The 15,605-nt window shown below is 53.7% G+C and overlaps 1 protein-coding gene across 1 annotated transcript; it reads right to left on the bottom strand.

Moving 5' to 3' along the window:
- Positions 1–2,835: 2,835 nt before the first annotated feature.
- Positions 2,836–15,605, bottom strand: Ctsd (cathepsin D). Its single transcript, XM_052195024.1, has 9 exons — positions 15,440–15,605; positions 13,191–13,350; positions 11,232–11,355; positions 10,597–10,715; positions 7,880–8,100; positions 4,298–4,420; positions 3,915–4,059; positions 3,725–3,823; positions 2,836–3,632 (listed from the first exon to the last, which is right to left on the bottom strand). The coding sequence occupies exons 1-9, from the start codon at positions 15,505–15,507 to the stop codon at positions 3,465–3,467; spliced, it is 1,227 nt and encodes a 408-aa protein (XP_052050984.1). The 5' UTR covers positions 15,508–15,605; the 3' UTR covers positions 2,836–3,464.

Here is a 15,605-nt window from a genome sequence, read left to right as displayed (position 1 = left end):
CCGAGTCCAAGTCTAGGCCCTTTACCAACAATCTTCAGACTCCTGCTCTGAGCCCCCTTTTTGGAGTTCCTGTCTCTCAAGTCTGACCCCACCAAGCTCGGTTCATTTGTTCTAATATGTTCATCCTAACTAGGGATTGAAGTATCTGACCTGTAGCAGGCTTGCCTGTCCCTGCTTCCCAAGTTCCCCTCTGCCCTCAGGCACAGGTGTGCTACTTAGAAGCCGGTTCCTCTCAGACACCCCTATACTGGTCTCCTTAGAGCTCAGTCCATGTACCTGCTCATGGCCTTTCTGACCACCCTCCTGGGTCCTGACAGGGCTCGGTCCTTACATAGGACTTGCCCTAAGCAATACTGTCCTCTAAGGCTCAGTCCCAAGCAGTTTTCTCTCCCTGCCTCGCCCCCATCCTCAGTTTCTCTTGGACATTTGTCCTCAACTGATCTCCAGCTCCAGAGGAGCCCCAATGGGCGTCCTTCACCATGGAGAGCCCCCAACGGCCCCTCCCTACCTCAGAACCCCTCCCTCACCATGCAGCGGTGGATTTCTCAGTAGGTCCTCTTCACCCTACTCTGAAGTTCCCCAAACTGTGCATAAAAGCCTTGTTTTCTGCCTTTCTGAGCCCCTTTCCAGTGTTCCAGGGCTGTCTGGCTCCTAGTCTTTCTGGTCTCCTGAAACCTGGGTTCTCTGAACCCTGAGTCCTTCCTTCTTCAAGGCCCAGTCTCCTGATTAAGCCCTGCCCCATGCCAAGATCCTCCCTTTCCAACCCAAACCCCACCTCTGACCCCTGCTGACCCCTGGCACAGCTCATTTCTGCATGTCAGAAATTTTTAGTGTGAAGTGGATCTTAAGTGTAGAAAAAAAAAAGAAAAGACTCCTTGAGTGGGTGGAATTAATTTCCACACTGGCAGGGACCCCTCCCACCCTTTCTTGGCTTTCTTCTGGGCACTCCCTCATGGAGCCTAGCCTTGTTGGTCCAATAAGCCTGGGGGCGAGTGGGCTGTGCCAGGAAGTTGATTCTCTCTCATCCAACCTCACCACTCCTTTGGATCCCAAGGGCCTGACAACCAAACACGCTGAAGCTCCCTCCCCAGCCTGTAAGTAGCTGTGTACCACCCAACTAATTACACCCATTTGCACTCTCGACCCGCTCCTTCCCATACAACCTAAGTCAGGTGCTGCCCTTGGCACGGCTGGCCTGTGAGCCTCAAGCTACAGGAAGAAGGGTTGGTCCTTTGGCCCTCAGGGCAGGGTCCACTCAAGGTCATTGGCAAGGTGAAGCCTGAGTTAGGATCCTCTTCCCAAAAGTCAGCTTTACAGCTCTGAAGTCTGTGTCCCAACCCTTACACCTTAAGCTGGTAAGGGCAAGCCTTGGGTATGGTCTGGCCTCACTAATACCCTAGTCAGGGGTTTGAGGGAGAAATACCCATGAGAAAGCTAGAGTAAAGTGAGCTTCCCTCCCCATGCCTGCAGCAAGGGCCCTGCTTCTTCCCAGGGCCTGAAGGCTGATGTGAAGGTCATTCAGTTAAGAGTCGGATGTGAACCCTGAGCTAGAGTCCAGGGTCCTCCCCAGGGCATCCCTGGGTGGTGGTGGCAGCAGCAGCATCTGCGGAAGCAGCAGCCCCAGCATGCAAGCCTGGCAGTACAGCTCAGCCTCAGGCCTGCAGGGGAGGGAGGAGCTGTGTCTCCGGCTTTGGTGCACAAGCCTTTGATAACACTAGTCTCCAGAAGCCCTGCCAGGCCCTGCGGGACTCCTTGCTCCTCACATTTCAGACAGAGAACACTGGGTACGTGTTTACTGGCCTCCGACAACCCTTGGGGAACGTTCTTCGGAAGTAGCCTAACAGGGCTCAGCTTTGGGACATATCCTCCCATTTCCCCCCCTCCCCCCCGCAACCCTCCTACCGAAACAAAGACAGCCACTGCCCACCTGGCAAAGGGTGCCAGGACAACCCCAAAAGGTGATATAGGTCACACTTCCCTATATCCTGTACCTGCTAGTGTGGGGAAGGGGCTCTAAGACTCCAGAGCTGATTCCAAAAGGAATCTCTGCCCTACCAGTAAGGACTTGACAACTCCTACTCTACTTAAAACCCTGCTAGTTGACTCCATTGTTGTAACTCCATTGTTGTATTGGAATCTGTGTTCACCCACTTCCCCCCAAGCCCCCCTCCCCCCCAAAACCCAACCTTCACACCAATGCTTGTAGAGCAACTGCAGCCCATGAACAGGGAATTCTGACCTCTGAACTCCAAGACCCCAGGCAGACAGGCAGGCAAGCTCCAGCACTGGCTTGACTCAAAAAACAGAAGACTGCTTCTTGGGCCTGGCAGAGGCCCAGGCAGGCAGAGTGCCCAGGGCACCCAGAACCAGCAGATGGCTTTTCTGACCCAGGCCTAAAGGACTGTTGAAAAGGGAATGCATGGAGCCCAATATTCCGATTAAGGCTTATTCCATTTCTTCTGGGAATAGGCTGCTTCCCTGGCAAAGCACAGCAGGTGCTGGCCTGGCCACCTCTGAAAATGATTCAACACAGGACCTAACCCAGAATTCTAGGCCTGCTCCAAGGCTTCCAGCCAAGGCCACATCCGGCCTGACTACTGCCTGAGGTCCCAGAACCTGCCAGTTCTAGTCCAGACTCATCTTGCCACAAGGCCAGACAGCAAGCCAGAGCCTCAGGAGTCCCCTCTGTTTACTGGCCTGGGGCTGAACCCCAAGCCTTCCCCCTTTTCCCCCCAGCAGTCAGCTTGTCCCTGAATTAGCCTTGGTAGCACTGGGTTCCCCTGGTCTAGCTAGCTCCATCCCCAACTCACAAACAGTACAGAGCACACCAACAGAGAAAGAGGCCCAAAACAACTTTATTTGTATTTCAACTTTGGCTCCCAGCTGCCTAGCCCAGGATGAGGGCAGCAGAGGCCACCTAAAACCAGTCAGCCATTCTACCTCTACCCCAGGCTGAGGCGTGCCTTCCCAGGAGGGTGCGGTCAGGCCCCAGGTAACCCTCCAGGTTCATAGTTTTGTGTCTGTCCTCTTGCTCTTCCTGCTCACCTTCAGGCCTTTGCCAGGCCAGAGATAGCGGTGCAGTAGAGCTTGGTGCCATCCCCAGGCTGGGTGAGGGGTCTGGGTCAGAGCAGGTTTCTGGGAGGGATCCTAAGACCCATTTGCCTGCTTCAGAGTGCTGTCTACCCAGCAAAGGGCAGCAGAACAAGACAATCCATCCTAGCAGCTACCAAACCAGTAGGGGCCTTTAAAGGCAGCCTTGTGTACTGGGTGGGCCTTGGCAGCAATCTGAACCCAGGGTCAGGAACCACAGAACAGAACAGCTGGACCAGCTCCAGCCAGGCCTCCCAAGGGCCCAGCAACACTAAGCGAGTGTGACTATGTGTGAGTGGGGCAGGTGAAGGGATGGGGCTGGCTGGCTTCCTCTACTGGACTCTGGTCCAGTTCCCTGATGGAGAAGGAGCAGGTTAGAGTACGGCAGCCTTGGCAAAGCCGACCCTATTGTTGTCTCTGTCAAACACAGTGTAGTAGGATCCAATGAAGACATCGCCCAGGATCCAGAGCGGCCCACTGGGAGGGGGTATGTCCATTCCCATGAAGCCACTCAGGCAGATTGTCTTTCCACCCTGCGACACCTGCAAGGCCAGAACGGTCACATGTGATCACACGGTACCCATTTCACTCAAGATGCCCCGGATTTACACTGCCACTGTCCATACCTACTCACCTTGAGTATATACTTGTCTGGGTGTAGTTCATAGTTTTTGCCTCCTAGCTTCAGACTGACAGTGGGCAGGCTGGACACCTTCTCACAAGGGATCATATACTAAGATACACAAGAGAGAAGATGGTATTGAAGGTAAGGCCTTGGGAATCCTCTCTGCCTGCTGGCCAGCCCACACAGGCCTACGGCTTACCTCGCCCTGGATAAGAGGCACTGCCCCAATGGCCTTCTGCAGCTCCTTCACCTCTTCCACAGGCCCCACCAGAAGAGATGTCCCTGTGTCCACAATAGCCTCGCAGCCTCCCTTGCACAGGGTCAGTCCACTGCCCACGTCCAACCTATGAGACAAAGATGTATCAGTCACTTCACCCTGTCACAGGTGAGTATAGGGCATGGCTTGTCTAGACCCTGCTGTGGAAGACTCCTGCTTCTTTTTTTCTCAGGACCAACCAACTTATTCAGGACCCTGAATGGTAAAGGGTTGCAGAATGAGGACAGTCAAGTGGCTAAGAAGGGCCCCAGGCTTCCCCCACCTCACCCTAACACTCCCAGCTCCCAGCAACACCCACGACTCACTGGTCCATGTGCACCTGCCAGTAGGCCTTTCGAGTGACGTTCAGGTAGGACAGCTCCCCATGGTAGTACTTGGAGTCAGTGCCACCAAGCATTAGTTCTCCTCCGGGTTGCCCGGTTGGGTCCCTGGAAGGAAGGAAGTGATCAGTCTCCGCCCACTAGTTCAGAAGAGCCAGCAAAAGGGCAGAAATCAGAAGGAAGGGGATTAAGTGGGGCAACCAGGGAGGGCTCCCTGGAGGAGACCCAGAGAACTGCTGAGGACAGGTAGACCTGCTCTGAACATCCTAGCCTCAGCTATTTCATTCTGAATGCAAATAGCAGGAAGAATGGCTCCGTATCTTATTTACACAAGCAAATCCCCCACCTCTCAGCCCACCGGGAGAAACAAACCGATAAACCACAATTGAGATTATCGGGTCCTAGTTCATACAGAGTCCAGCTTATCAGTCGCACCAGATGTGAAACCCCCTCCCATAGGATTACCAAGGGACAACCTAAGACTGAGATGCAGCAAGCCTAGTGACAAGCCTGGTCCAGGAATTCTGTCATTGGCAAAGACCCCTGGCTTCTGTCCCCAGGCTGTCCTCAGGCTCAAACAGATTCTCCTGCCTTTGAATTCGGTGCACTTCCCAAGTGAGCCTGAAAAAGGTCTGTCACCAAACCCCGGAACTGACATTTCTATGTCTGGGACCACTTACTTCTTCCGTGCTTCCCTACTCTTCCCTGTGTCTGTATCAGCTCTCTACTTCCAACTCCTGTTCAGCCTCTCAGGGCTCTGCAGCCCTTTCTTAGCTAGTCTGGAACCTGAACATATAGACAGTATTGTGTGAAGGGTATCATGTGACCTCTTTGTATTTTAAATTAAGATTTGAATAAAGCAGGCTTGAGAGACAGCTCACTGACTGAGAGCTTGCTGTTCTTACAGAGGACTGAGTTCACTACCCAGCTCCTGGGAATCTAACACCCTCTTCCTGGCCTCCACTGGCAACTGCACTCCCACGCATATACTCCCACACAGACACACATTAAAAAAATATCAGAGGAGGCTGGTGAGATGGCTCAGCGGTTTAGAGCACTGACTGCTCTCCAGAAGATCCTGAGTTCAAATCCCAGCTCACAACCATCCTTAATGAGATCTGACACCCTCTTCTGGTGCTTCTAATTGTAATTCTACAGTGTACTTAGATATAATAATAAATAAATCTAAAAAAAAAAAATATCAGAATAAAAGAACCAGTGATGCCAACAGTTGGCTATCAAGTAAATTTGGGATTACTTGGCAAATTGCAGTAAATGAAACTTACTTAGCATGTGAATTTATAGTTAATCAATAAATTCTAACACTGTTGAAAGACAGAAACATGCCTATTTCTGTTTCTGACCTGACACATTCATGATGCCCTGCCTGGCCAGGGATAGCCTAGGGCTCGCCCAGCCTAGGGCTCGGATCCTAAGCCAAGTTCTCATTTCCGAATCTGCTGGCCTGTTGAGCATCCTTGGCACTACAGGTATAGGCTGCCGGCCCAGGCCCATATAAGCTGCTGGGTACAGCTGGCCCTTCTCTCCAGGATGCCGGCTGGGGGTGTTCAGGGTCAGCCACTGGTAGCCAAGGCCAAGGCTGAAAGTCAGGCTGGAGTTCAAGGACAGGGATGCTCTCTGCCTGGCAAAACCCAAAGCAGGCTTCTAAGAGGAAGTCAGGACCACGGTCCTGAGATGCTGAGCTGGCTTCAGCCATGGATGTAGCACTTGCTATCAACTCTGTTTCTCCTCTAAACCCTTTTCTCAACTCCCCTACCTCTGGTCTCGTGGGAATGCCCACAATACCCTTGAACAGAACACAGGGAGAGTGGTCTGTAGCTACAACAGTAAATGTTCTTAAGCAACCAGCAAGTAAGAATAAGCTTGTCACCTCCAACCTGAGGGGCCCGGGGAAGGTGTCACATCTGGCTAGGCATCATTCTGGGGCCCAATTACCCAAAGTTGAAGGAAAGCTTCCATCCTGCCAGGCCTCCGTAACCAGACTCTGTATCTTCCTCCTGACCCATGGATCCCCAAGCCTCGCCTCACCCTGTTCTCTTGCCCAAGTCTCTACCTTGGCCTGGCTTTGGCTTGTCATCACCTCTGCAATCCCAGGTGCTGGCCCTGCCTCTTCTCACCTCGCCCACGTTCCACCCGCATTGCCTGGTCCCAGAGCTGCAGCCCCTCAGCCCCTCACTCTGCTGGTTTCACACCTGCCTACTTAGCCACACCTCTGGGTCACCAGCCAGGAACCCAGCTGGCAGAGTAAGTGCCCTGGGGCCCAGGTTGTAATACCACATCCTTTTCTAGTTGCTGAGGTTGGGGGTGGGGGAGGGGGCTCCTCCTAAAAGACAGGCTCCAGCAAGGGAGGATGGGTATCTTGAGCTCCTAGAACAGAGCGTTGAGACTTAGAGGCAAGTGATATTTGGGGGCCACTTGCCCCTAAGGCACCATGGGACTGGGAAAAGACAGTCTCCATGGCTTCAACCTGGCCAACTTGTTTTTGCTTTCTGAGACAGTGTCTCTTGATGTCTCTGGCTATCCTCAAACTCAGAGATCCTCCTGCTTCTGCTTCTTGAGTGCTGGGATAAAAGGCATGTGCTGCTATGCCCAGCCTGGCTAACTTCTGGGTATCACCTAAGGTAGGAAGCAGAGCCCAGAAGTCAATGACCCTGTCTATTCATCCATGCCCCTGCCTCTAGGGAGCCACTTTGCCCAGAGCTAAGCTGGGTAGCTACCATTTAAACAAGGGAAAAGAAAACCTAGAAGATTCTGGACTGGCACCCTCAGTAAGGAGCTAGGGTTCAGGCCTAGAAAGAGAACATGGAGTGGGCATTTGGAGGTTACCCTTGCTAGACATGCAAGTAAGTCAGCCCAGAGAAGGAGGGTGTGGTCAGCAGCAGTAACTTAGAGGCTTAGTAGGCCACCTACCTACACCCCACCCACACCCAGGAGCTAAACCCAGAAAGTGAGGAGCCCCATATACACAACTGCCCATCTTGTGAGGTTCCTGAATAGGACTGTTGGACAGGCCTGCAGGAGGCAAGAAACTGATGAATGCTAGAGGCTCCTTGAAAGGGTGTGTGCAGGGAGGGGGTCATTTGTACAGTGGAGATGATCTCTGCTAACAGAAAGGTTCCTAAATCTCTCAGGGAGAGACCCCCACCTCCTCCAGGCCACATCCAGGGCTCTCGGTCCTTCCCAGTGACTTCTGACTTTGCCCTAGGAAAGGTTCCTGGACCCTGTCCCCAGAGCAGTATCACAGATCAAATCTCATACCCATGTCTCTCCTAGCAACCAGCAGCCCAGAGACCACATCTGCTCTCACCAGCACCTGGATCCCAGCAGCTGAGACTCTGACCCAGGCAACCAACATCTCCCGGCTGAAGTCCCTGGTACACAGCTTTCTCTCCCAAGCAGGTAAGAGCAACTAACTCCTGCCTACCAGATACCCTTCGGTCTGATGCCACAGCCAAGCCTGCAGCCTAGACTCTTAATTCCCAACTATATCCTTCGCCCTGGAGCTGAGCTCAAGGGAGGGTGAGAGCCACGCCTCGCCTGCTGCACCTGTTCAGGTAGAAGGAGAAGATGTTCTTGTCCACCAGCTTCTGTTGCATCAGGTTGTCGAAGACCGGAAGCACATTGTCAACAGAGATAAAAGGGTAGCCCATGCCCAAGATGCCATCAAACTTGGCTGCGACAAATACGATTCCAGGCTGCTTGGTGGCTTCTCCAAAGATCTGTTTCTCCACCTTGACACCTCCGTTTTCTGAAGACTTACATGGAATCTGAAAGCCAGAACACACATATCACAGCTGATATCCCCCGCTGGACTGTCAAAACAGCAGAATATGGACAGAAGCGTCTGATATAGCCACACAGCTGAAGACAAGGACATGGTGACAAGGACATGGTGTTCCTCTCTGAGGGACTCATGAGGACTTTGTGCTAAGCTGACACGAGAAGCAGGAGAGACGCTACTGCCTCAGCTCCCACCAACACCTTGCCAACACCCTTCCACATCTCTATCTACCAGGGCAGTGTCGTTCTTGCTCTTGGACTTGGGGACAAGTCACCGAGCCTGCAGCCTGAGCAGCTGGGTAATCCACAACAACTGTCACCCTGAAGCCACACTCTGTCTGCCTACCATCAGCCTGTCCCACCAAGCTGAGGCTGCAAATAGAACCAGAGCAGGAAGTGGAAAGAGCGGCTGCTGAGGACACGTCGGAAGATGGTGACGCAGGCGGCTGACATCCTGTGCACTGAGGGGCCCCTGAGAAGTGCCACAAGGAACCTCTACAGACAGGGAAGGGCAGAGCTCTGATCTCACAGGTACAGGGTATCACCACCCAGCCAGTCAGGTCAGGTAAGCAGGATGCTAGCTGGACTCCTAGCCAGTTGACGGGATTTGCAGCTTCCTGCCCCATCCTGGCTGGATTGATCTCTGGTCCCTGCAACCCTGCTGTCCTAATGCTAACCCAGGAGTGAATGGCCTCTACTTTAAAGGTTCAAACTATAAAATCTTCCTACAGACAAAGAGCCCAGTCCAGACACTCTCCCTCCTGGCTCCTTCACAGTACTTGTTCCAACACAGACAGGGTTTTCCAACCATCTCAGCCTCAACAAGCTTCAGGACCCATTCTGTCCCCAGGCCTGGCCCCTTGGCCCAGTCCTTTCTCAAGACAGTATGCTGGCGGCTAAGTGGTGGTGGCACACATCTTTAATCCCAATACTTGAGAGGCAGAGGCAGGCACAGCTCTGTGAGTTTTAGGCCAGCCTGGTCTAATGAGCCATTTCCAAAACAGCCAGGGCTACACAGAGAAACCCTGTTTTGAAAAACCAAAAAAAGGCTGGGCAGTGGTGGCACACACCTGTCATCCCAGCACTCTGGGAGGCAGAGGCAGGTGGATTTCTAAGTTCGAGGCCAGCCTGGTCTACAGAGTGAGTTCCAGGACAGCCAGGGCTATACAGAGAAACCCTGCCTCGAAAAAAACCAAATCCACCCCCCACCTCCCAAAAAAAAAAAACCAAAAAAAAAAAAAAAAAAAAAAAAAAGAAAGAAAAGAAACAAAGACTCTGCTGGCCCCTCAAATCTAAAGCATCCAGCACAGTCCTCCCGAGTCAGTGTCCCCAACACTGGCAGACCAGCAGATCTGCTCAGGGCTCACTGGCCAGGCCAGGCTGTGTCAACAGCCGCTCAGGGTAGCAGTCCCCACTAGCCAACACTCCATGCCCCGACTTTGACTCTTCCCCTCACTCTGCCAACCCTGAGAACTCTTGACTGTCCCTCCAGCTGCATACATTAAGGCTGCCCACTCCCATGTCCCTCCAGCTGCATACATTAAGGCTACCCACTCCCATGTCCCTCCAGTTGCATACATTAAGGCTGCCCACTCCCATGTCCCTCCAGTTGCATACATTAAGGCTGCCCACTCCCATGTCCCTCCAGTTGCATACATTAAGGCTGCCCACTCCCATGTCCCTCCAGTTGCATACATTAAGGCTGCCCACTCCCATGTCCCTCCAGTTGCATACATTAAGGCTGCCCACTCCCATGTCCCTCCAGTTGCATACATTAAGGCTGCCCACTCCCATGTCCCTCCAGTTGCATACATTAAGGCTGCCCACTCCCATGTCCCTCCAGTTGCATACATTAAGGCTGCCCACTCCCATGTCCCTCCAGTTGCATACATTAAGGCTGCCCACTCCCATGTCCCTCCAGTTGCATACATTAAGGCTGCCCACTCCCATGTCCCTCCAGTTGCATACATTAAGGCTGCCCACTCCCATGTCCCTCCAGTTACATACATTAAGGCTGCCCACTCCCATGTCCCTCCAGTTGCATACATTAAGGCTGCCCACTCCCATGTCCCTCCAGTTGCATACATTAAGGCTGCCCACTCCCATGTCTCTCCAGTTACATACATTAAGGCTGCCCACTCCCATGTCCCTCCAGTTGCATACATTAAGGCTGCCCACTCCCATGTCCCTCCAGTTGCATACATTAAGGCTGCCCACTCCCATGTCCCTCCATCTGCTCCCTTACTACTTGTCATGCTGGGCTCTCCTGCACCAGGGCCTTTGTTCAAATAGCATCCTAATGGTCTAGCCTCTGCTCCCCATCACTAGGCACTGCCACAGTCATCCAAATTCAGCAGCTATCTCAGGCAGCTGGAGTCAGGCTAGGGACACCATGCCCTCTCTCCTCAGCTGTAGTTGCTCACAAGATGAACCCCCTGCCATGACAGGGCCTCTGAGCTCCAAGGACAGGCCTAGGGACTCACCGACACAGTGTCCTGGCTCAGGTACCCAGAGAGGCTTCCTGAGCCGTAGTGTATGTCGAAGACTGTGCCGTTCTTCACATAGGTGCTGGACTTGCCACTGTTGTACTTGCGGTGGACCCCTGCAAGGGAACAAGCCTGTTAGTCTGTTAGTCTGCCTGCCTCCCCGGGGTGCTGTAGAGTCAGCAGCTCAGGCTACCTCTCCAATCTGGCCTATGGCCGTGACCTATGCCCATACACTGAGGACCCCAGACCATGGGCTATATATACAAAGCCTTGGCCTTGGCCTTACAGGCTGCCCAGCCCTCAGCTTGTTCTATCCTTGACCAGGAAGTTCCCCAGCTTCTATACCAAAGGTGCAGCTGACAAGACCTGGTAAGGAGGTACACTTCAGGGCACAACAGAAGAACAGGGCCTGTTTGATGTACTATACAGGAGGTGATCTATACCCAGGCACCAGCGAATCTCAAGCCCAACCGGCCTCCCACAGCCTCAACTATATTCAACTCTCTTTAAAGTTAAGACTTCCAAGAGATGGGGTTAGAACCCCACTCTCCAGAGAGAGGGGAGTAGATATTAGCACCCCAGAGGCAGGCATCTTAAAGGGTCCCAGGAGAGAGGACAGCAGGGAGACTCACAACAGGCTAAGTTAAGCAGCTTGCAGTGAATGGAAGGGACCCACAGGTTGGAGGAGCCGGTATCAAAGACGACTGTGAAGCACTGCGGGGGCGTTCCGATGCCGATCTCACCATAGTACTGGGCCTAGGGAGGAAACAATGTTCGTCAAGGTGAGAAGAGGTAACTGAGAGGCCTCTGGCTGGAGAGAAAACCAAGTCTGATGGCCCAGGCTCAGGGACGGAGGGCCCTGGGGTCCAGGCCTCAGTTAGCACACGTATCTCCAACTACGAGACCCTGAATGGGGAATGGGACTCCCAAAGAATAGACTGTAGAAGAGTAGGCCCGAGACCCAGTACTGAATTCCAGGATTCAAGAGCCCTTTACCTACTGTACTGTGGGGCGGGGGAAGAACTGGGCCTTTGGAAGGTGAGACTGGTGGTCAGGCAGGCCTGGTCCTCCACAAACCCAGCCATGAATAAAGGTAGCCAGGAGGGCCCCTCTGCTGTTTGAGAGTGCCACACCTGACTAAAGGCCTTAATTCCTGTCTGGCCCTTCTTTACAGGTCTTAGAGTGGAGACTGTCCTGTGGAACAAATGGGAGGGGCCACCATGGAGGCAACAGGATTTGCCCCAACTCGGTCACTGTGTCAGAGCAGAGAAGCCTGGCCTTAGAGTCCCATTTACTCACACAGCAGAGTCCGCCAGGGCTGCCAACTCCAGGGGCTGGGCAAGCACAGAGGTTCCCAAATCCCTCCGAGGGAAGCCCAGTTGTTAGCCAGTGGTTGTAGGTCACTCATATTCTCTCTGCCCAGGAAGGAGCCTGAGACACTGGTGGATACAAGACCCGGGGTCCCATCCCATTTAACAACAGAGACTGTCAGAAAACCCAAGAGAAGAAACAGGGGGGAGGGATGTGGGGGGAAGAGGGAAGATTACTCAGCAAACTGTACTTTGCCTGTCTAGGAAACAGCTTGCTGGCCCCAGACAGCCAGACCTTCCACCTTCCTCAGCCAGTCACAAGCCTGGGTCTCATGTTTCCTGTCACTGCCACAGCTTGGGTCAGACAAGACAGAAGGCACTGGCAATTTAGCCCAGTGGGCCAGAAAACCCAGAGCTGCACAGTCATCCTTGGCTTAGAAGACTTGGGGACAGGGACAGAAGAGATGCCAGGTTCTGCCCAGAACCTTCCACAGAGCTGGGACCAGCTCATCATGTGACTTCCAGAATGTTTCTCCTCGGTGCCTATATTCCCTTGAATGAGAGAGAGGGGGCTGCTGAGCCAGACCTGTAATCTCAACCATTCAAGAGGCTAAGATGGGAGGATTGTAGGTTCAAGGCTAGCTTGGGCAATTATCTCAAAAGTAAGAAAACGAGCGGGTACAGTGGTAGAACTTGCCTAATATGTATAAGGCCCTAGTTGGTTCAATCCCCAAAGAAAGGGGAAAGGGAGGCACTGAAGAGCAGGGGGCGAAGCTAATTTTGGGGAAGATGGCAGAGGGGATCTCACAGGACTCGTACAGAGGGAGGTACCAGCACGTCAGACGTATGTAGATCCAATAACTCTCTCCCAGAAAACCACAACTCAGCCCTGGGGCAGGCTCAGGCCAGACTAGGTTTGATTCTAGGCCAATCTGTCACCATGGACAGCCCTAAGGACGAGAGTCAACCCCAGCAATAACTGAACTGAGAAGTCTATGTTCAAGACTTAATGTGGGGCTGGAGAGGGCCCGACTGGGTATGTGGCCAAGCAATGCCACCCTAACCCATCTTTTATCCCAAGCAGACCTATCCACACAGAGGAGCAAGGATTCTAGGATGGCAGGAATGAGGGGCGGTTAACCTAGGAACGGTGTGGCTAAACCTGGAAGGCTACCCCACTGGGAAGGTACTCCTCCCATGAAGAAGGCTCCTTAGCCCAGGGAGCTAGCCCCTCCCACACTCACCCCTCAAAGCAAGACCCCAAAATACAACTCCACTCACATCGAGGTAGTTTTTAAGTAACTCTGACACTGGCTCGTTGGTTCCAGTAGATGACTGCATGGAGTACTTGGTGATGGGATCTTTAAGGATCAGGTCTTCCACAGAGCCACCTGCCTCCGTCATAGTCCGACGGATAGACGTGAACTTGTGCAGGGGGATTCTGTCAAGATGAGACAGAGGTATGTTAGCGAGCACCCAGCTCTGACTACTGTGCTCTCCAACCTCCCACCCCAGGATACTCCAGGCTGGGTCAGGGCAGCCCTCCTAGTACAGAATGACTGCCAGCCGGGCATGTGCCTCAGTGCCTCTAGCAAATTATGTCCAATTAAATATATCAAAATGGTCACAAGATGTAACAAACTCCTGCCCCAAAGCCATAGGCCCACTGGCCCACCAAATCAGCTAAGGACATCCTATCTCCACCACAGACTCCTCAGTTCAGTCACAGAAGCTCCCGCCTCGGTGTCCAAGGATAAACTAGTATGCCCACCCCTTTCCCTCACCAACCACACCCCAGTCAGGTGGTTCTCAATCACTCTAGAGTGAAACAAACAGCACATACTTGGCCAGCTCTTGCTCTCTGCCTACTCTAGTCTTCCCTGAGTTACTGGCAAGTGGGTTCTGTTTAGGGTGTGGCCAGGCATGTGTACCCGGTGACCTGGTGAACCCAATCCTACACCGGGAGGTGGTGGTGGTGGTGGTGGTGGAGGAGGAGGAACAGGTGTATCCAAAGCAAGGTGCACACGGGACTCAATTAATCCAGTGAATCTGGCTCGTACCCACACTGGTTCCCACTGGACTCTACAAAAGGAGCCCCACCAACCACCCCCACCAGGCCTGCAGTGACATTACCATCCTGGACAGTTCCTGGAGGTTCTTCCCCTAACCATCTAGGAGACTTCAACACCAAACTCCCCATGCGCTCCCTAGCCACCTGGCAACTCTCACCCAAGAAACCTACATGTCCTACCACCACCAAGACTCAATATGCTGCGTATGCTTCCTGCAGCCCTGATGCAAACAACTAAATAGGGGACTCCTCCATTAGTTAGCAGAGGGAGAGGGGTCCCTGCCCTGTCCTCCAGGTCACCTCTCCACCCCCAGTTTGCTCCTGTTCCCAAGGAGAGCTGGCCTGAGTCAGTAATCACTTGATGAAACTTCTCTGCCCAGGGATTTGCATCCAAGGTCACAGCTGACCTTTCCTGGCATGCTCAGTGCTTAGGATTCTTGCCTAAGAGTAGTGGGCTGGAAGAGGCAGGCTTCTGGCCTGGGGCTTTGGGGTAGCACACACCCTGCAAAAGGCAGGAAACATGCCAACAAGTGTTAAGAGCATGGCCTTGTTTCTGGTGCCTAGTTCCAGGAATCCTGGAGTTCCCTGCACACTACCCACCTCTCCCCAGAGAAGGGAAGCTGAAGGGTAGGGCAGGCAAGACCAGGGCAGGATCAAGCCTAGGCCACTCCCTACAATGGCTCCACTGAGGCTACCCACCCCCGGCTTGCAGCCTACAGGCTGTGCTCCTTCCCACCCAACGCTGGTGCCCAGCCAGCCGGGCCAGCTCTGCCCCAGCAGCCTATGGCCTCATCCACCTACCACGAAAGGGAACTCCATTGTAGAGTTGGAAAACACACGGGCTGCCACAAAGGCCTCATCCAGCACAAAGGCCAGGCCCACAGGCCTGGGAAGGGCCTGGTCCCCAGTGGAGCAGACCTCATCCCCAAGGTATGTGAACTGGGCCACTCCATACCTTCTCTCTCTGGGACTTGTGCAACTCAGGAGGGAGGAGGAGAGATTCACCACCCAGGACACGGGGGAACATCTTTGAGTAAACTTCAAGACTATGCACCAGTGCACAGCTGTCAAACAGGGTCCCTTGAAAGGAAAGGCCTGCCCAGGTTCTAGGGGTTAAGGGCCTACGAGGTCTTCCGGCTTCCACAGCTGGGTTGGTATTCAACAGAATTCTACCCATGGGGCAGCTCTGCTCCTCAGAAGCACACACACACACAAACACAAACGAGGTGGGAGCCAGACCCACTTGTGGCCACCCTACTGTCCCCTCCTGTTCGACCATAAAAGTCACAGGAGTAGAGGGGTGTCCAGGAGACCCCTGCATTTCAAGTCTCTCGCCCCATAGTCTGTGGGACTCGGAGGAAGGTTGCGTTAAGCGCACAGGTGCATTCCAGCACGGCCGGAGCACGCGGGACTCCAGGTGACGCGCCCCGCCATCTCCGGACCCAGAGCCGGTCCTCACCTGATAAGCGCGGAGGAGGACGCAGCCAGGAGGCCGAGAACGAGCAGCAAGACGCCGGGGGTCTGCATGGTCGCGGCGGCCCGAAGGGAGCAAAGCTTAGTGCCAGAGGTCGCCGGCTTATAGGGAGGATGACGCCGCAGTCCCGCGGAGTCAGCTGATCCGCTTG

Source organism: Apodemus sylvaticus, chromosome 1 (genome assembly GCF_947179515.1).
Source record: "Apodemus sylvaticus chromosome 1, mApoSyl1.1, whole genome shotgun sequence".
Lineage (NCBI taxonomy): Eukaryota > Metazoa > Chordata > Mammalia > Rodentia > Muridae > Apodemus > Apodemus sylvaticus.
Note: the sequence above shows the minus strand (reverse complement) of the source record. Positions and strands in the feature narration are given on the sequence as shown.